The sequence below is a fragment of the Punica granatum genome, chromosome 3 (genome assembly GCF_007655135.1).
Source record: "Punica granatum isolate Tunisia-2019 chromosome 3, ASM765513v2, whole genome shotgun sequence".
Lineage (NCBI taxonomy): Eukaryota > Viridiplantae > Streptophyta > Magnoliopsida > Myrtales > Lythraceae > Punica > Punica granatum.
The window spans coordinates 7492229-7512377 of NC_045129.1; the positions used below are offsets into that span (position 1 = coordinate 7492229).

The following is a 20149-nucleotide window of genomic DNA, read 5'->3' on the forward strand; positions in this document are numbered from 1 at the left end:
TCTCATTATACTCTCATCTTTGTTCTTGTATGTCACATCGAGGCACGAGTACGACACCCGCATTGCACATTAGTTCATTCTCATCTCACTCTCTTGTCTTTCTCCATGTGCGCTGTCCCAAGGCACGAGTACAATGCCCCAAGGCATGGGTTCATCTGAGTTGCCATTAGTCCTTGCTCTTTTTCTCTTTATTGTTTCCTGGAATTCTCTAGAGTTTGGAAAAAAAAATTTGAAAGGTCCAGAAACTATTCTTCAAGAGGGTATTTGCAAGATTGGTTTTTTTAGTTTGGTTAAAATTCATATGAATTTCTAGTTTGGAGTTTTTCTCATAGTAGACAACGCAGAAAAAAGGTAAGATAATACTTCAAAATGCCTCTATATTTCCACACCCGGCATGGTTTCACTGTTCTGAGAAAGAAAGATGAAAACATGGATAAATTCTAAGGGCTTGTTCTCTAGTTTATCTATTTCCATTCTGTGATTTTTTTTTAATTATGTGGGTTAATGTGAGGTGCTCATCTTTGTTGGTTTCAGTTTTGTTGCATTCTTTGGGGTAATTTGATTAGGCACGGGTTAAACCGATGTAAACATGGGCTTGTTTTATGGTTTCGTTTTTTCATTGTTTGGTTTTTTCATTTTTTGGGTTAATTTGATGTGCTCATCCTTGTTGATTTCGGTTTTCCCATTCTTGCAATCGTTTTATGGTACTAATGAATAGTGGACCGTTGAGTTCATCCCAAAAATAAACTCTCATTTCAGTAGACTAGTTTTTATTGTATTACCGAGTAATTGAAATCCATTTTGTTTGCTCGTTACGTGTGGAAGTTCTGCTCCGACAAGTGCATCCACCACGGAATATCCTTGAGTGGACTGATCAGATGGAGTTGGCTTTCATTGATACCATGCTCGAGAAGTTGAAAAGAAACCACACCGCATCTTGGAAGCAAAGGATTGGGATGAGATGAAGGTGGAGATGGGAAAGGAATTTCCCGATGAACACCTGTGCTCCCAAAAAATAAAGGACAAGTACAAGCAATTCACTGAACTGGTCAACCATATTGGCATTGGATGGGATGCAGACACCAACACTATCAAGGCGAGTCCCGATGTATGGGATATGTTTATCGAGGCATAATCTTCATTTGCCAACTTCGCATAACATTAGATTAATCTTTTTCTTGTCTTTTAAGCGTGAACTTGAATTCCTAATAATATCAATTGAGAAATACGACAAGTCTTTCAAGGTAAAATGCTGATTATATTATTGCTTCATTTTAACATATATGTGCATGTCCTTTGCTTAAACGTTAGCTTTGTATGGTTGCTTCGAATATAATGAAGTGTTCCGTTGAATGATCCTTATTTCAACGTGCAAAAGAACTAGGCGTTCAAGACATTTTGAACCAGAGGCTGCAAGCACTACTGCATACTGAATGAGCTTTTCAATTTTTCAACTGCTACCGGTGCTCTCTGCATCTCCTCGACTAATCTACCAAGGACTTTGGATGAGGAACGACAACTGCATGAGAAATTCATATTAGCATCCAAGAAAAAGTAGAAACAACCTATCAACCTCGAAGAAGGCTCCGACGAGAGTGACGACCCCGTCCAAGTTCAAGAGCTTATTATATCTGAGTCCCGACGTCGAGTGCACAAAAGACCTTCATCGACAAGCTCACAACTACAAGAATGCATGGACTTGTTCAATGCTAGTTTCAAACAGAAGCCACATAGTACGCCATCGTCGTTAAAGAGAAGCAAGTCTGTTTCACGCCTTGAGAAGCCCGAGAGGAATAGCATTGAGGAAGCCATTGTGGAGTTTGATAAATTGAAACTGATAATCCCTCATCCCCTGTATATAACTAGCAACTTAGCCTTCCTTGATGATAAAATGAGGAGGCTTTTCATGTACTATACGGAGGACAACCGAAGGGAATGGCTACAACATCTTGCAGGCTCTTGAATTAGCTCGGGATCCGGCTTTATGTTAAGTTGAACTTTTTCGATAATCTCATTTCTTTTTATTTGTTATGACATTACTCGTACTGCTATGTTTGTTATGTGTGTTTAAATATCTTGACTTGGTTATGTTTTTTTTTTTTGCTTTGAATGTTTATTTTGTATGGTTATGAATTATTGTGTTTTACCGTTAACCACATGTTCATGAATTTTCTTCCACTGTTATAGGCGCACAGTTGAAAGACAATATGTTAAGGAATGGATGGAAACTAGACAATAGTGGTTCCTCTTTTTGATAATGTAAGTTACAGTGGCCGAAGAAAATGTTAGACGGAACATCCCGTATAGAATTTCTCAACTCCAAGGAAGAGAGTACACACTTGAAGTTTTAGGGAATAACTTAGATGCTACGAGAATTTTAGAATGGAACTGTACGTTATTAGAAACCTCTGTAACACACTTCGACGGCAATTTGTCATCAATGATAGTAGGAATGGTATCACTATCGAAGAGATGTTCGGAATGTTCTTATTGGTTATTTCACATAGTACGCGATATGCAGTAGTGGCGGAAATGTACCAACATTCTAAGGATATGGTGTCGCGATCATTCAGAAAAATTCTTCAAGGAATACAAGCCTCAAGACTCGTTCATATAAGATAGAGGGACATTGTTGTGCAGCCCGAAATTGAAAATTGTCCACAATGGCATTTCTTTAAGGTATTTTTTTGATAATTCAATAATATAATAATTTATTTCGTAATATTATATAAATTAAATATAATTTTGCATTACCTCGCAGGATTGCACCGGAGCTATGGATGGAACCCATGTGCGTGCATGCGTGCCTAAAGAGAAAAGAATAGCTTATTGCGATTGAAATACAAAGATATCACAAAATGTACTGGCCGTTTGTTCTCACAATATTATGTTTACATATGTCATAAAGGGTTAGGAGGGTTCGACATATGATTCAAATTTTTTTTTCCGAAGCTGCCACATTGGAATTATTTTCAACGTTGCGTGGTAGTGAGTGTCTGCTGATAAACTTTCTATTTCCCAAAAAATTTCGACACTCACGTATTTAACTATAATTTTTCTTTTGTTATTTCTAGAATAATATTATGTTGTCGATGCAGGGTTTCCCAATATTTCGGGATATTTGGCCTATACAAGGGTGAATGGTATCACCGAAGTGATTTCGGTGAGGACAATCCGCCGACAACAAAAAAATGAGCTATTCAATCAGCGCCACGCATCAGTGCGTAATGTTATCGAATGTTGTTTTGGTATTTTGAAGATGAGATTCGCCATACTGAAATTGATGCCAAACTTCAAATCGCATAGGCAAGGATAAATTGCCATTGCTTGTTTTGTGTTGCATAATTTTATTTGTCGCAATTATTACCACAACAAATTATTTGAGGACTACGGCGATACTTGGGCGGATTACGATAAATTTCGAAATTTACCAAAATAATCAGGAATTAGAATTGAAGTGGACATGAATAGTCACGAAATGAATGTTATATGCGGCCGTATCGCTAATCAGTTATAGCACGCAGAAAGAAGAGGGCGATGATATGCACTGAGATCTTTATATTTGAAATTAGCAGCAATACTTTCTCTATTCGAAAATTGATTTTGCCAATTTTATTAAATCCATTCAATTAATGTAAACATTTATTTCTATACATGTCTTCTAAACGGGCGATTTACTTCATAAAATGAGATGAACAAATTCTTGACCGTTAGCACGTTCGTCAAACGAATCTCATCGGATGATGCTCTATGTAAAATAGTAAAAATGGGAAGGTGTGAAAGAAAAAAATTAAAAATTCCACCGTCATGAAGTACATGGGTCAACAATTAAAGGGATGCCCTGGCCTTTCGAGACATAGGGTTATTTGACAATAGTAAGGAGGCATGGAAAAGGAAAAGGAAAAAAAATATAATTCGGCCCGGAAGGGGGCTTGCCGTGCCATGTTTTCAAACTTATAGGCCCATCAAAAACTAAAATTCTACATCGACTTTTGTCTTTATCTAGCATAAATAAAGTAGAGTACAGTAATTGTTTTACTAACAATCATGACCCATAATTCACGCTTCTTATTATTGTTATTATAAAAGACAGTCCCATGTGAGCGCCATTTGTCCCCTGTCTCCTCCGATCAGTTTTCCGACAGAATCTCTCCTATTGGATCGATCTTCTGGAAAACTTTTGAAATATTTTTTTTAATTAATTATACTAATGATTTAAAAAGTTTTAATAATATATTAATTTGGTCTAAAATTTTTTTTCTACTTGATGATACAAAATGTTTCAAAGTTATCACATGATAGTACAAATCGTTATCTCACCAAAAACAGTTTTTTACAATATTATAAATTTTACACCATTATATAAGTTACGTAAAATATTTTATATTATTAAGTTATAGTTTTAAAAAATTTTACACCATCATGTAATGTCCCATAAAAATCGATTTTGCACCATCAACATTGGTTTGACGATGTCAATGACGAGATGACAATTTGTACTATCATGTTATAATTTTAAAATATTTTATACTATCAAATAATAAATTTTTTTTAATCAATTTGATATATTTTTAAAACCTTTTAGGCTACCATTATAATTTATCGTTTTTTTTTTAAAGAATAAAACAAAGACCGGCGACAATGGCTTCAAGTCAATGCGAGCTAAGTCGGAAGCTTCAGAAGCTGCGGATTCAATCCGCTCACACCGCGACGCGATCCGGGCACATTTCCTCTCCCTCTTTCTGTGGACTAATTCTTCCAAAGTACTCGTCTTGGCTCATCATCATCATTAATCAACAGCTTGAAGTTTTGCATCAACGAATTATTTGGTACAGGTGATTTCTTGAAGTGGGATTCTTCCATAAGCTCCTCTTTGTGTTAATCCTGTTCCTTCGTCTTTCTTACAGTTCCCAGGCATCCTTACCAGACAAGACGACCTCTTGAAGCTAAAGAACCGGTTAAAATTTTCCGATTCCCCGTGGTGGGTTCTGTAAAATTCTCTCTCTCTTAGTGGTTCTGTCTCTAAGCCATCTTTTTTGGATAAGTATGTATTAAGCTTTCAGCTCAAAGGGCGCATAATAAATTGATTCCTTGATTTGAGCGTACAGCTCAGAACTGAGAGCTCGAATTTGCCTGTTTTAGTTCTACCCTGATCCTGGTAGAGTACTGAAGTGTGTAAGCTGGCTAGATGAAGCTGTAGCTCAAAGGGCATTTGCTGTTATCAACTTCTTGACATGGCTTTTATAATGCAGTTTCTCTCTGTTTCCTTTTGCTTTACTTATAAAATTTAAGTTGGACGCCGAGATTAAAGATTATTGGGTTCGTTAAATCCTCGTTCTTTTTTGGGTTGTGCGTGTGTTCATTATTTTCTTGAATCAGCTTCCACCTAAGCTCTGCCAGTGGCACTTTTGCTTCTTTCTGTTCGGCATAGGTTGTGTTCTCTAAAAGCTTCCAGCTTTTTGATCGAGGAAACAGGTTTCCGGTGATTTTGCTGTGATAATGGGAGACCTTGTTTCAGGAGCAGTTGTCGGGGTAGTATTCGCTGGCTAGATTTTTTGATCAACGGAAATGATTTAGACGCACTGGTGGGAGCCCAAAATTTAACAATGGATGTCTCTAGCTGCTCTTCAAAGATCTACGATGTCTTCTTGAGCTTCAGAGGGCGTGATGTTCGTAAAAGCTTTGCCGACTGCCTCTACCGCGGTCTCAAGGATGCTGGGATCTCGGTCTTCAGAGATGAAGAGGCGCTTCCCGTGGGAGAACCCATCGATCCCAAGCTTGTGCAAGCCATCCAGCAATCGAAAATGTCCATGCCTATCTTTTCCCGAGACTACGCATCCAGCAAGAGTTGCCTCATGGAGGTGCAACAAATGATGGAGTGCCAAGGGAAGGGCGATCACAAAATCCTGCCTATTTTCTTCGATGTCGAGCCCTCTGTCGTAAAACACCAAAACGATACCTTCAAAATCTCATTCACAGAGCATGAACAGAATGGAGTGGACCCTGAGACGATCAGCATGTGGAAGTACGCTCTTGAAAAGATTGGACACCTAAAGGGTTGGGACTTGCAAAACTTCGAGAATGGGTAAGTTCGATTTATCCACTGCTCCTATTTCTATCTTCTACTTTTCCTTCTTTAATTGCTAGGGGAAAGGTTTACTTCTTTCTTTATTTTTCGTTATCGGCAGGGAGTCCTACCTCTATCAGATGATGATTGTGGTTTATTTTTTTTAAAATTTTTTTTACTGGAAACCAGATGATTGTGTCTGAGGCTGTTTGATCTTTTCTTTTTCCCAATGTTGTGTTGATAACTCGATAACTTTGTAGCTTTTTTCCATGTGTACCTGATATCCAGAAGGCCAATGGGCCCCGATTAGTCCAGTTCGAGCCAGGTCGTATCACTAAATAGTAAAACTCTTACAATTGTATTACTCGCCTGCTCTTAAGGACAGACCCGTTTTAATTTTTTTGGAATCTTGAATAGATTAGTTAACCAATTGTATATTAAATTTTAATTAAATAACTAATCAAAATATTATTTTGGGGCCACATTTTATGTTTTTCCATATCTTGTTTAATTTGAGTGCAGTTGCTTAAAATACTTGGCCAAATATATGTATCATATGCATTATAAAATTTGTGTTTATTTATATATATTTCGTTTTTTTAATAAGAAACTTACCATGAAGGCATAATTAATATATAAACATCAGTTTCTTTGCTTCTTGTGCGCTTTTGTTTTTCCCAGTTTTATGTTTCTGTAAAAAAATTTCCTTCTCATCTTCTTCTACTCATTGAGATCATACCCACTACATTTTACATGAATTAACATTGAGATTGTATCCACTAACTTTTACTTGTATTAAGATTTTTTTTTATTTCTAATTAACATTATTTTCAGTCAATAATTGATTTGGTTGTTACTATTCTCAATTGTCTTTGTGCTAATTTATGTTGTCAATATAAGAGATATGAGTTAAATTTAATTATAGCAGTACCGTAACGTGCACTCAAGCAATAGGGAAATCCTTGCATGTACAGGCAACCTGCCTAGTTCTATATATATTCTACTATATATTATAGATCGAAATCATTTCGATCATTCAATTTATTAGTTTCATTCTTTCACTTACTATCTTCATTGGTCATTTACTTGGTAGGTATCATAGCAAAGCTATACAGGGTATAATTTCAGCAGTTCGTGGGATATTGAAGAAGCCTGAACTGAGATTGCCAGAGAATCTAGTTGGGCTTGACCATAACGTAGAAGAGGTAATGAGAAGACTTGATGTTGCTTCTAATGATGTACGAATCATTGTCATTCATGGGATTGGAGGGGTTGGCAAGACAACGCTTGCAAAGGCTGTTTACAACCAACTGTGCCATCGGTTCGAGGCTTGTGGTCATGTCGACAACATTCGGGAAGCATCAAAAGAAATAAGTGGACTCCGGCGATTGCAAAGGCAATTAGTTTCCGAGCTCCTAAATAAGAAATTAAAGTTCAATTCTCTGGATGAAGGCGTTCGTTTCATGAGAGAGAGGTTTTCCAAGACAAAGGTTCTCATTCTTCTGGATGATTTGGACAACCGCAAACAACTAGAATTTCTGGGGGAGCTGAATCACTATGGTCCAGGAAGCACGATAATTGTGACAACAAGGAAAGGTGACATTCTTAAAGCTGTCGAGAATTATGAAGTTGAATGCATGAATGGTGATCAAGCTCTTCAACTTTTCTGCAAGCATGCATTTCATATGGATACCCCTCAAGTGGGCTATTACAATCTCTCCAGGGAAATAGTTGCAGCTGTTAAAGCGCTTCCTTTAGCTCTTGAGGTTATAGGATGTCGTTTATTTACTAAAGCAATGGATATTTGGGAAGGCACACTTGAGAAATTGAAACTAATACCTGATGCAGAAGTCAAGGAGAAGTTGATGATAAGCTATGAATCCCTAGACGAGAGCGAAAGGGAGGTATTCCTTGACATAGCTTGTTTTTTCATTGGAAAGGATCAGAGAATCGCACGCTATATGTGGGACAAACATAAATCTATTGCAATTGAGACGCTGATTTCCAGATCTTTGGCGAAAATTGGAGACAATGGTGTGCTATGGATGCATGATTTGCTAAGAGATCTTGGCCGTGAAATTGTTCGAAATGAGAGTCCTGATGAACCCGGAAAACGCAGTAGGCTATGGAATCATGATGACGCTATCTCCACGCTGCAAAATAGAGAGGTAAACTTTGTGTACCACATTCTCAACTGTCTCAAGTAGATTGCGTGCACCTCCAAAAAACCTTTTTTATCGTTGAAAAACATGTTTGTTGTTGAGTTCTGCGGTGAAAATATCTTAAATGATTCACAATTGATTGTTCTATCTCTTTCATTGGCAGGGAACTCGAAAGGTCATTGGACTTGGTCTGGCATTTAATGATGAATCCAAGAGTTTCAGTCCAGGAGACTTTAATCCTCTATCAAACTTAAGGTTCCTCAAATTGGACCAAGCAAATATTCAAGGGGATTTCCGGAACTGTCTGCCGACTTTAAGGTGGCTTGATTGGGCAGGTTGCTCTAAAATGGCTGATCTTCTTAACTTGCATCTTGATGATGTAGTCATCCTCAATCTGTCGTACAGTCAAATTACTAGAGACATATACAGTTGGACCGAAATCATGAAGGTATGATTTGTTTCTTCTATTCTGATCTGGGATTGAGACTAACACGATGCAAATCCTTGACAAATTCATTTTTCACTCTCAATCTTTTGCAGTCGACTAGGAAACTGAAAGTTTTAGACCTCAAAGCCTGTGTGAACCTTTCCGGATGTATTGAATTCCCTGCTTCAATGACCTTAAAAGTATTGACTCTTGAAGATTGCCGCCGGTTGAGGCAAATTGATCCATCCATCCGCTATCTCAAGGAATTAGAGTCCTTAAATTTGAAGATGTGCTGTGAAGTTGCCAATTTGCCAAGTGAATTGAGTTTCATGACATGTTTAAAGGAGCTTCTAATTGATGGAACTTCTGTAAGTAAACTACATTTCCCAAATGGGTCGATGAAGCAACTTAAAACTCTCAGCGCTCGTGGCTGTAAACGACTGCGTGAGACAACCGATTCGATCGGTGGTCTTAAATCTCTTTCGCATCTTGCTCTGGATGATGCGATTATAGAGAAACTGCCGAGATCAATTGGGGAACTAGCAAAACTTGAATCTCTGTCTCTGCGGAACTGTCAAAATCTTTTAGAGCTTCCCGACTCTCTTGGTGGTCTGGAATCGCTATCTGATATAGACCTGACGAACACGAGGATTGACGAATTACCTCTTTCCTTCAAGGATTTGACAAAGTTGCAAGCGTTGAAGATGGAAGGCTGTTTCCTGCGGGAATTTCCTGATGCCATAGCCGACTTGCCAAACCTGAAAGAGGTAAATTTCTCGTTCTGTCGAAGTTTGACAGGGGAAATTTCTAATGGCATTTCCACAACTTTGAGAATCCTGAGACTCTCCCACACAAAAATTTGCGGTCTTCCAGCAACAGTTCGCGGACGACTTGCTAATCTCCAGATCCTAGACTTGCGTGAATGCAAGAAGCTTCAGGCGCTACCGGATCTGCCTTCAAGTTTAGTTGCTCTGTATGCAGGATCTAATGAACTGAAAGTGGTTCCGAATCTCTCGAACTTGGTGAATTTGAAGGAGCTGCACTTGCGCCTTGATGCCACAGGTTACAGCTCTAGACTTCCTCAGGACTTTGAATGGGTTTCGAGACTGCCAAAATTGGAGGCATTGCAGCTGTCCTTTACGAACCACTTTGAGCTGCGGCTACCTGGAAATTTTGCAGGTCTTTCTCGGCTTAGGAAGCTTACTCTTATATATGTAGACTTGCAACACCTTCCACAACTGCCCTCGAGGTTGTCAAGATTGTCCCTGCAAAATTGTAGGTCGTCGAGTAATTCGCCAGATCTATCTAACATGCATGGCCTGCTAGAGTTAGAACTTGAACATTGTGAGATGGCGAACATTTGTGGCCTCCATCGTTTGGAAGCACTGCAAGTCTTGAGAGTATCCTATTGCACCGTGAAGACACTTGAGGCGCTTGAAGGGTTGCGACATCTGAGGGACTTGACGATATTTCACTGTAGTTCTCTGGCGAACTTACCGGATTTGTCCCACTTTGAGATGCTGCAGGAGAAGGATATTGAGTATTGGAATAGGTAGTACAAGCGCTATGATGATTTCATTTCTTCATGTAACTTCTGACATTTCTATATGGATCTCCCAGCTATGATTGGTGTGTTAGACGACATGTATCTCATAGACATGCTCCTCTTTTCTTTTTCCTGTACTGTTGGGATGACAAAACTTCGACAGAGTCAAATTTAATTTGTTCTTTAGGTGAAATTACCCTCTTTTTTTCTTTTTTCTTTTTTTGAATAAATCCGATATCTGAAGATGACATATCCTGCATTTTTGAAATCTAGTAAATAAGTCCTTGTAATGTGATTGTTATAATGTCTTTTGTTTTTTGTATTTCTCATAACTGGCTTGGGGGCTATGCGTGCAAAGTGGGATTCGAAACCATGACTCGTGGACTATTCCAAAGTATGCTTTTGTCCCAAAGTAGTATGTTAATATGATATAGCTCTTAGACGACCATAATTTTAAGTCAAAAGGTGGTACATATCACAGTAATGCTGTATAAAAATTAGAAAGCAAGTAACTTGGTTTAGTTAAAATAATTTGGTGTTTATTTCTTTTAAATAAAATCTCGATTTTGAATCTTTTAAATTAAAAAAAGACTTTATTCTTGGTGGGTCAGCCCAATTTAAATTAATCGAGATCTATTGAACTTTTAGATACTACGGCGCACTTCGAAAAAGGAAAAGCAAAATGTAGTCCGATCATTGGCATAGAATATCCAAGAACTGAAAATATTCGGTTAAAGGTCAAGAGACCCTAAACATTGCAGAAGAAAGTATGTTGGCTGTGCTTGTTCCAATATTGGTCCATTTTATAAAGCTATGTCATCGAAATCTTGGCACTTCTCATTAGGCCTCAACTCCATCTACATTCCCTAATTAACTCTTTTGCTTTCATAAAAAAAAATGTCACAATCTCAATATTTAGGTTGAGTCGATTTTCTATGCTTGTTAAACCAAACATCTTGTTGGATTCCAGCACAAGAGTGTGCCAGCCCTCGCCGGAGCCACATCGGTGCGGGGTGAGTCTCGAGCAGAGGACCAGAGCTTCTCTTTGAGAGTTCGATGATGCCGAGCTTCTGCAGCCGCTCCTTGTTCTCCCTGATCTGGTCGTCTCTGCTCTTGCTCATATGGGTCGATCTCTGATTGTGGGTCCGGTGTTGAGGCGGGCCCTTGGGTTGTTGCCCTTTTTCTCCCCCATTGTCTGTATTGTAGACGGAGAGGGTTTCTCTTCTTCTGCCTTGGTCTCTCCCCTCAATCGGAGTAAATATTCCACAGAGGCCTCACAGATTTTCATTTATAACTATTTTGATTGTTTGTTACTCATTCAAAATGAACAAGTGATACTCAATTGATATATTTTTTTCCCTCAATCGACCTGTCTCTCTGTGAGGGGTTTTGGGTCTAACGGTCGAGTCAGGGATTTGAAATTTGTTACGTCAACTATAGAATACATAAAAGATTTACATTTTTCTCCAAAATTTTGAAAAAAAATAGATAGATATGTAATAATGGAAAAACAAGAAGCGGGACATTTCTACATGATGGCTCCGATGCGCGGTGCTTCTTCTTCTCGGCTCTCAGTTTCACTTTTAGAATCTGACGTGATGAGTATTAATACATTTCTTACGAAAATACTGTTGAAACTTTCATGCCATACGCTTGATTTGTTTAATTTTTATCTTTTTTTACTGTTATGTTTCGAACTCGAAGATTGTGCTGAATTAAATCAAACAACTGATGGTGCACATGTGGAAGATATTTTCGGGCACAATGACCAATAAAAATCTCCGAGGGCAAAAAAAAAAAAAATTGTTGTGCAAAGCAGAAATATAGATGTTGGATACAGGTTTTACTACACGATTAAAATTTGGAAAGTACTAAAATTTTGTTGAATATGACCATTGAAATTGAAAGTATATATAATGAGTGAGATTTATTGGAATAATGAAAAAAACAATTGCTAATAATCTAACAATAAACATGAAAATAATTTATAATAATCCGCACTCGTGTTATGGGGACATGAAAGTTAATTTCCTATTTATAAATAAAAAAATCGTTTTTTATATATAAAAGTTAAACCCCGTTCTGTCTATTTGTCTTTTTCTTCCTTTTCCATCTAATCAATGGGAAGAGAAAGTTTGAATGTGCTTGCTTTTGTCTGGAAAGTAGCTATTTTGTTCCATTTAAAACCATTAAACCTCATGTGATAAAATAATAAATTAGTCTTTCTAAGATCTTTTTTTTTAAAAAAAAATTGAAGTGCCCAATGCATATATACAATTAACAAAAAATGGATTCAAAAGAAGTTGAATCATCTAAATTATTGTTTATAAACAATCGCATCTCTAGGACAGAAGCTGCGGAAAGTGACTGAACTTATACAAAATGAGGCCAACAAAGCTTATATGTGAGGAAGAAAGTTTACAAGAACTAGACAGGGAAAAACATAATTTCAAAGAATTTTTTTTTTTAAAAAAAGAAACATCCCAAACATGAGATCGACCTTGGCTAGTCGAGGTAGTCAAGGATGACTTCGGTTGGGATCTCGAAGTCAAGTAAATGCTTCAATAACGTCTCTCGGGAGGCTGCTCGAGCGATAAAGTATTTGAGCAAAGGATCACTATGTATAAAATTAGAACCGTAGCAGAACTAATCCTTAAAAAGAAAATGTCAGTTCTATCCATCAACGGAGATGCAACCAATTGGGAACCACAACATGGGCACAACTAGCGAATACAAGAGCAGAAGACACCCTTTGTTTCGGAAAGGGGAACCAAACAGATCAACAATGAATTCAAAATGAGCAGGTCATAAATTCTTTCTCCTTTTTTTTTTTTAATACATGCACGAAATTTAGAAAAAAAAAATGTTTGCTAATTTTAATCCTTCCTACCCTGAATAAGAACATTGGGGAACTCAGTTTTGGTCTGATGTCAAATCCTTAGAGGCTCTGAATACCATCGGCCATCACAACCACCCAGAATGTCTGAGACTCAGCATTTTCAGGTTCGACAGAAATTAAGTGTATTCATAAATTGCTCCTATAGATTGTTCAAAGGATATGAATAAACCTTTGAACAATGGACTCCGTGTGTCATTTGCATAAATTACATGGAATATTGGCGGAACTTACCATAACACTACTTGTTTGTTGTCTGAGGTTTAATTTCCATCTGGAAATCTGTGTCACCACCTTGACATGCAAGTAGTTGTCTTCCTAGCTCTCGTAGTTCATCATGCATCCACAACTCATTGTCATCTCCGATTTTTATAAGGGACAATAAATGCCGGTATTCACTTCCTCCAGATAAATGAGATGTGCTGAACTCATGCCACATGTTCGATGCAATCCGCAGATCCTCTCCATTGACTGAACATGCTATATCAAGAAACATCTGTTTTTGCGGGGCATCCAAGGCTTCATAACTTATCATCAGCTTTTCTGTCCATACAGCAACTTTTGAAGTGTTTCTGTCCATACAGCAACTCCCTTACCAAATAAAACTGATCCAATAACTTCAACAACAAGAGGGAGTACTCCTACAACAGATACAATTTCAGCGGCAAGTTCATTAAAAGGACGGAAATTTGCATCTGTATAACTGGAGAAAAGCAGCTGAACTTCCCATCGACACAGCTCTGGAACTTCGAAAGTCTGATCAAATGTTGGAAGATCTTTTTCATATCTGTATCGAGCTCTCCTATGAGTTCTGTGAGATTAAACCTTCTGTCCACGTCATCAAGAACAATTAGCACTTTCATATTGCAAAATACTTCTCTCATATAGCTAACTCCTTCATCAGCAGAAGTAATCTCGCTTTACATTTTTTTTAAAAAGATAAAAGTAATTGTGTGACTCATTGTATGCCACGAGGTGAGAGCAGCGGGCCCTACCTATCAAAAGAGCCATTCCATCGTTTAAAGCTATAAAAGACATGAATCGCCACATGACAGCTCATGATTGGTTCTCTGGCGTCTCTCTACAAAGAGACGAGCATGACGAGTGAAGACGCACTCCACTCCACTCCAGCAGAATGCGTCTCTCTTGGTCACGTGGCTAAGAGAGACGGAGTTGAATCCCCCGCTGGAGACAGTCTAATATTGCTACTGCGTTTTACATCATCGAATGTCCCGTCATCCCAAATCATGGATTTGATCATGAGAAACCATGATCTGATTTGACATTAGCACGGATGATCTTATTGATTTCCATCCAATAGTCAAAACAATTGGCCATCTGATCCACTCCCGCCCTATCATCTGATGAGGCATAAAACTTCAAAACCGAACCAGTAGGGACAGATTAGATGGGATGCAGCCAAATTAAGTCGTGGGGCTCCTTTACAGACTTATCATAAATTACACGATATGATTGGCTATATGCATTACTCTTATTAACCTGTAAATATTTCTTATTGAGTAAATTCACTTTTTGGTCCCTAAAAAATACCTCGCTAGCGGATTAATCCCTGAAAGATAGTGTACAAATTGGTCATGCTGTTTTGAAAGGTTTGTGCAATGCAGTCCCTCTCCATCTATGTTTCCTTCAAGTCCCTGACGGAAAAGGCTGTTATCTAATGATTTGGCCCGTTAATCTCGACGTTGGCCTTAATGGATTCAAAACGACGATCATTTAATTAATCAAAACCCCTCAAAACGACATAGTTTCGATCATCTAAGTAGGCAAACCTTCAAATAGACGTAGTTTCAATCATCTGGTTTTTTTATTTTATTTTATTTTATTTTATTTTTAAGAATTGTGGTGGGGGACCCGATCTTCCCCCATTCCCTCTCTCTCTTCAGGTTTAATGTAGAGAGAAAGGGGAAGGGGGGAGATCGGGGTCCCCCTCCCGGCAATCTCTCGTGTCCAGGGCAAAGTCGCCTCCTCGGGAGGAGGGGGTGCCCAGAGAAGGAGAAGGAGAAGAAGAAGAGAGGTTCCAAATCGGATAGTCCAGTTCAATTTAATACTCTATAGGAGGATGGCATATTTAATCCCAATCATGGGCGGTTAGATTAAATAGAAAACAGAAACAGTGGCATTTCGATGAATTTGAATAGTATTAATTCAACACCACAAAAACAGAGGGCAGTTTGGATTCAGAGTTAAAGTTACTTTGATTTTGATTGTGGAAAAGGACAAATAAGATGTGATTATAAATTTGACTTGGGAAACATGTATTTTTTTGTTGTGTAGTGTGTTGAGTTAAAGTTAAAGTTAAAATCAAATTTCTTACAAAACAAACGGGGCCTAAGGAAACAACTTGAGATATGGTGAAGTGCGTCGGCGGCGGCCACTGGTTGTCGAATAATAGTGGAAGTCCTGCAGAAAGTAGAGTCAAGCAATGACGCCCTGCGGCAGGCGGCATACTTGAAGAAGGGAGTGGCTCAATTATTACAGGAACGGAAGATCCAGGGGACTTGTGCCCGAAGAAGAAAAGTTAAGGGGTTTGAGAGAAAGACAGAGCAACGACTGAGGAGAAGCGCCAGCAGCCCAACAGATTCTTCAGATTACTCAGCTTGAATTCATGAGTTGCAAGGGCCAATTCTGATCCATGGCATAGGCTTACCTACCACGAGGTGCTAAAGTCAACTTCTATATCATTAAATTTTGTGAACCTGACCGACCCTGATTTTGCGCAGCCTCTTGCACAAAAACCTTAAATGTATGGAAATTCATCCAATCTCGGACCGGATCCGGTCCAGTTGGACATAATAGATTATATTCAACTGGATCGATTCCAGTCTGGGATCGAATAAGCTCCCAGCATAATAATAATTAAAATTTTCATCCAACTGAACAGCCACATCATAAAAAAGCTGAATGTGCGACTCGCGATATTTTGTGATTTTTTAAGATATTAATCTATTGTTTAATGCAATATGTTAATTTTGTAAAATATTTTTTTAGGTGAAATATTGGCCGAATTCCGGCTAATATTAACTTTTTCATTAGGCATGGTATCAATTTCTTTATTTTTTTTTATATACTATTACGATTTTAATTTATCGTGCAATTTATCACTTAAATTACTCGTAAAAAATATATGCATGACTTTATGAATAAACTATCAATGTAAAAATATGAATAGTATGCATAATACTTCTAAATAATTTAAACTAGTTGAGGACTCGTGCGTTGCTCAATTGAATATTTTTTGTTGCAATTAATCTATATAATTTTACAAGTTATGCATAAATATAATTTAATTAAAAACGAATGAATTATTTTAAGGGTATCAACAAATTACAAAAAATCATTTATATTGACTAAGCAAAAACGATATCTTTACTCACTTTAAGTTTAGTTTGGAAATTATTTCGTGGGAAAGTCCAACTTGAGTATAAGTTTGCAAAATAAGTTTGTTTTGGTCAAAAACTCATAATAATAAGCATAGAACTTATAAAATTTAAACTTATGTAATCACTTTATACTTTATTCTTCATCATATTTCATATATTAAGTTTCACCCACGGCGTTGCGGGGTGCGTCTCGGCACGGAGAATCGGAGCTACTCGGAGAGTTCGATGATGCCGAACTTCTGCAGCTGCTCCTCGTTCTCCCCGATCCGATCCTCTCTGCTCTGCTCTTAGAGGGAGATCTTCGGGGTCGGGTTGATCTCTGGTTGTGGGTCCCACGATGAGGCGGGCCCTTGGGTTGTCACCCGTTTTCTCCCCATTGTCAGCATTGCGGAGGGAGAGGGTTTCTCTTCTTCTGCCTTGGTCTCTCCCCTCAATCGGTCTGTCTCTCCGTGAGGGGTTTTGGGTCTAACGGTCGAGTCGGGGCTTTGAAATTTGTAATGTCAAATATGGAAGACCAAAAGATTTTACATTTTTCTCTGAAATTTTGAAAAAAAGAAGAAGACAAATATGGAAAAACAAAGAAGCGGCACATTTTCTACACAATGGCCCGATAAGCGGTGCTTCTTCCGCTCGGCTCTCGGTTTTACTTTTACAATCTATCCTGACGAGCATTAGTGCGTTCATAGGACAATAATGTTAAAACTTCCATGCCCTGCGCTTATTTTACTTAATTTTTAATTTTTTCACCGATATGTTTTGAACTCAAAAATTGTGCTGAAATTAATCAAACAACCAGCACTTCATATGCGGAAGATATTCTCGGGCACAATTACCTATAAAAATCTTCGGGGAAAAAAAAGGAATAGTGCAAAGCAGAACTAATTAGATGTTGAATACAAGTTTTGCTACAAGATTATAATTCGGAAAGTACAGAAATTTTATTGAATATGACCATTGAAAATATACTTAATGACCCAATGTGGATTGGTTCATACGGTTTGACGTCTGTTCCGTTTAAGTAAGATTTCGAATTCGAGTTATTGTAAATGTAAAAAATTCACGTTGGGAGGGCTTCACTCCTTAGTGGGCCGACTTGGCTCGATTTGATTAGTCGATGCTCAATTGGACTTCCGAATACCAAGGTTCACATCGAAAAAATATACTTAATGACTGAGATTTATTAAAATAAAAACTAATTATATTATTAATAACAAACATGAAAATATTTTATAATACTCCGCAACTAGCGGTAGTTGGGGGAAATGAAAGTTAATTTCCTTTTTTTTTTTTCCTATATAAAAGTTAAACCCCATTTGTCTATTTGTCTTTTTCTCCCTTTTTCATTAATCAATGAGAAGAGAATGTTTGAATGTGCTAGCTTTTGTCTTGTCTGGATAGAAGCTAGTTTTGTTCCATTTGATGCCAGTACACCTCATTCAGCAAATAAAAAACAATGCCATTAGACCTCATGGAATAAAATAATAGATTAGTCTTTCTATGATCAAATTACGTTTCTTTTATTATTATTATTATTTTTTTTGAAAAATTGGAGTGTCCAATGCAAATACAATGAAACAAAAATGGACTCAAAAAAAGTTGAATTTTCAAAATTATTCTATTTTTTTTTTCGATAGTTCCATTCACCCGTATATGATTGGAGGAAGAGTGTAATTTTATAGGCAATCACATCTATAGGACAGAAGCTGCAGGAAGTGACTGAACGTATAGAAAATGAGGCCAACTAAGCTAGATGAACAAGAAAGTTACAAGAACTAGACAGGGAAAAAAAAACATAATTTCAAAGAATAATAATAATAATAATAATAATAATAATAATAATAATTTTTTTTTTAAAAAAAAAAATGAAACATCCTAAACATGAGATCGACCTTGGCTAGTCGAGGATGACTTCTGTTGGGATCTCGAAGTCAAATAAAAAGCCTTGATAACGTCTTTTGGGAGGCTGCTTGAGTGATGAACTGGTATTTGAGCATATGACGACATTCCCTTCAAAGCCTTACAATTCGACTCATGCTATATATACCTAGCCATGAACCATTATAATTACCGCGACATCCAAGTAATTAAAAAAGTGAAATAGTCGAGCTAAGTTCTCAAATTTGGTTTTTGATGGAATGCTGAGGATGCTAATCCACGGTGTAAGCTCGCTTTGGAGCCTCATGGGTATGGAGTGAGCTGCCTGGATGGGGTCGTCATCTCTTCCTATCTGGATATCGCGCATGCTTGAATGTCTGAAGAGTGGCATGAAGTCAAAGACGAATTTAGAAATTTAATTGAAGGGGGATGAAATTCAAGAGGAGAAAAAACGAGTAATAAAATTATAAATTTAAGTGGGGGGCAAATTAAAATAATTTAATAGAAAAATTTTGTAATTTTTTTCAAATCCAAAATGGGCGATTGCACCCCAGCACCCCTACATCCCCTAGATCCATCCTTGCATGAAGTGGGGCTTTTGATTTAGTTTTAATATGTATATTTATACTATTAAAGAGGGGAGGAATATATTTAGAATATGATTCTGATAATACTATATTATCCAACCCGATCATTGCATTTTAGCCGGTCTTGATTCGAAGCATAAATGACAGTATGAATGCGTGCCGACGGGCCATTTCTTAACCATGTTTATATCACAACCGAGGAAGGACAGCACATGGACAAGCATTTCAATGTGACGTGGGAACTGAGGGTATCATATGGAACATATGGATGTGGCAGATTCTTTCGATTCACTTCCCGACCTTCTTCACTACATTGGTCCGAAGATGACAAAATGCAGAACCAAGCATTTCTCTGATGTAATCTCAGATGACTTGGAAGGACCTAACATCAGGACAACCGATTTGCAGGTCCGGTCCTTTTGCTTACCTGATGGATGCTCTTGTTTAAATGGACGACAACTGCCAATACGTTTGACAGTGACAAAGTTCGTTATCTCTTCGGCGAATAAATTGGATTACTATAACATACATGGAAAGGTTTTCGATAATTCCTTCAAAAGAAAATGAACTGTGTGTGAATTTTATATTTGAGCAGCAGCTGGGATTGAAAGTCCAAAACACGCATACTGATTCAGAGCGCACATATACTCCAGAAAAATATCATACATCAAATGCTTCAGAGTGTTTCATTATCAAGTCACAGAGGCAGCAGCAGCAATTCACCAGTATGAGCGCTTCTCCACTTGAAGCTATCCACAATTCTCGGGCGTTTTTCTGCAGTAGCAGTAGCAAGCTGAAGAACAGAAACGTGAACCTCGGATTTTGGTTAAAGTGAGATCAATTGGTGACAAATCACGACTTTCATACACTTAAAACTGATTGATTCACATAAAACCAAAGATAAGTCAAGGATGTAATGAGGCAACTCCTTTCTTTCTTAAATTGGAATTTATCAACGTATAAATACGAATCCAGTGAACATAAGCTAATTGAACCGCTTCAAATCATAAGTCTAGGATGTAATGAGGCAGCCATAAGGGCCATGTGTGGGGGCTAATGGCTTTTATAGAAAATTCGTGATGATTGTCGTTGCCATAACAATTGGGGAAATCGTACCGTACCTGGCCATTTGTCTTGTGGAAAATAATTGCAAATATAAACCACAGGTCATTTGTTGATCATTGTAGA

The 20149-nt window shown here is 37.7% G+C and overlaps 2 protein-coding genes across 10 annotated transcripts; one reads left to right on the plus strand and one right to left on the minus strand.

The window, feature by feature from the left end:
• Positions 1-4626: 4626 nt before the first annotated feature.
• LOC116200955 (TMV resistance protein N-like) lies at positions 4627-10398 on the plus strand. Of its 9 annotated transcripts, none has more exons than XM_031531972.1 (6): positions 4627-4835; positions 4908-4981; positions 5432-6085; positions 7161-8235; positions 8393-8677; positions 8770-10398. In XM_031531972.1, the coding sequence occupies exons 3-6, from the start codon at positions 5607-5609 to the stop codon at positions 10210-10212; spliced, it is 3282 nt and encodes a 1093-aa protein (XP_031387832.1). In that variant the 5' UTR covers positions 4627-4835; positions 4908-4981; positions 5432-5606; the 3' UTR covers positions 10213-10398. The 9 variants fall into 9 exon arrangements, with proteins under 9 accessions (XP_031387832.1, XP_031387836.1, XP_031387835.1 ...); XM_031531976.1 differs by having other exon boundaries at positions 5456-6085; XM_031531975.1 differs by having other exon boundaries at positions 5476-6085.
• Positions 10399-13339: 2941 nt separating this feature from the next.
• On the minus strand, positions 13340-13961 carry LOC116200333. The gene is made up of 2 exons (XM_031531193.1): positions 13753-13961; positions 13340-13670 (listed from the first exon to the last, which is right to left on the minus strand). Exons 1-2 carry the CDS (start codon positions 13959-13961, stop codon positions 13340-13342), a joined length of 540 nt encoding a protein of 179 aa, XP_031387053.1.
• Positions 13962-20149: the final 6188 nt, after the last annotated feature.

What these genes read in the sequence shown, in the direction of transcription:
- LOC116200955 (XM_031531970.1), top strand. Translation starts at nt 5,607, where the DNA reads ATGGATGTCTCTAGCTGCTCTTCAAAGATCTACGATGTCTTCTTGAGC. An exon ending in TTGCAAAACTTCGAGAATGG is followed by an intron (nt 6,086 to 7,160) that starts GTAAGTTCGATT and finishes TTTACTTGGTAG; the next exon opens with GTATCATAGCAAAGCTATAC. An exon ending in CCACGCTGCAAAATAGAGAG is followed by an intron (nt 8,236 to 8,392) that starts GTAAACTTTGTG and finishes TTTCATTGGCAG; the next exon opens with GGAACTCGAAAGGTCATTGG.
- LOC116200333 (XM_031531193.1), bottom strand. Translation starts at nt 13,961, where the DNA reads ATGAAAGTGCTAATTGTTCTTGATGACGTGGACAGAAGGTTTAATCTC. An exon ending in ATGAACTTGCCGCTGAAATT is followed by an intron (nt 13,671 to 13,752) that starts GTATCTGTTGTA and finishes CTGTATGGACAG; the next exon opens with AAACACTTCAAAAGTTGCTG.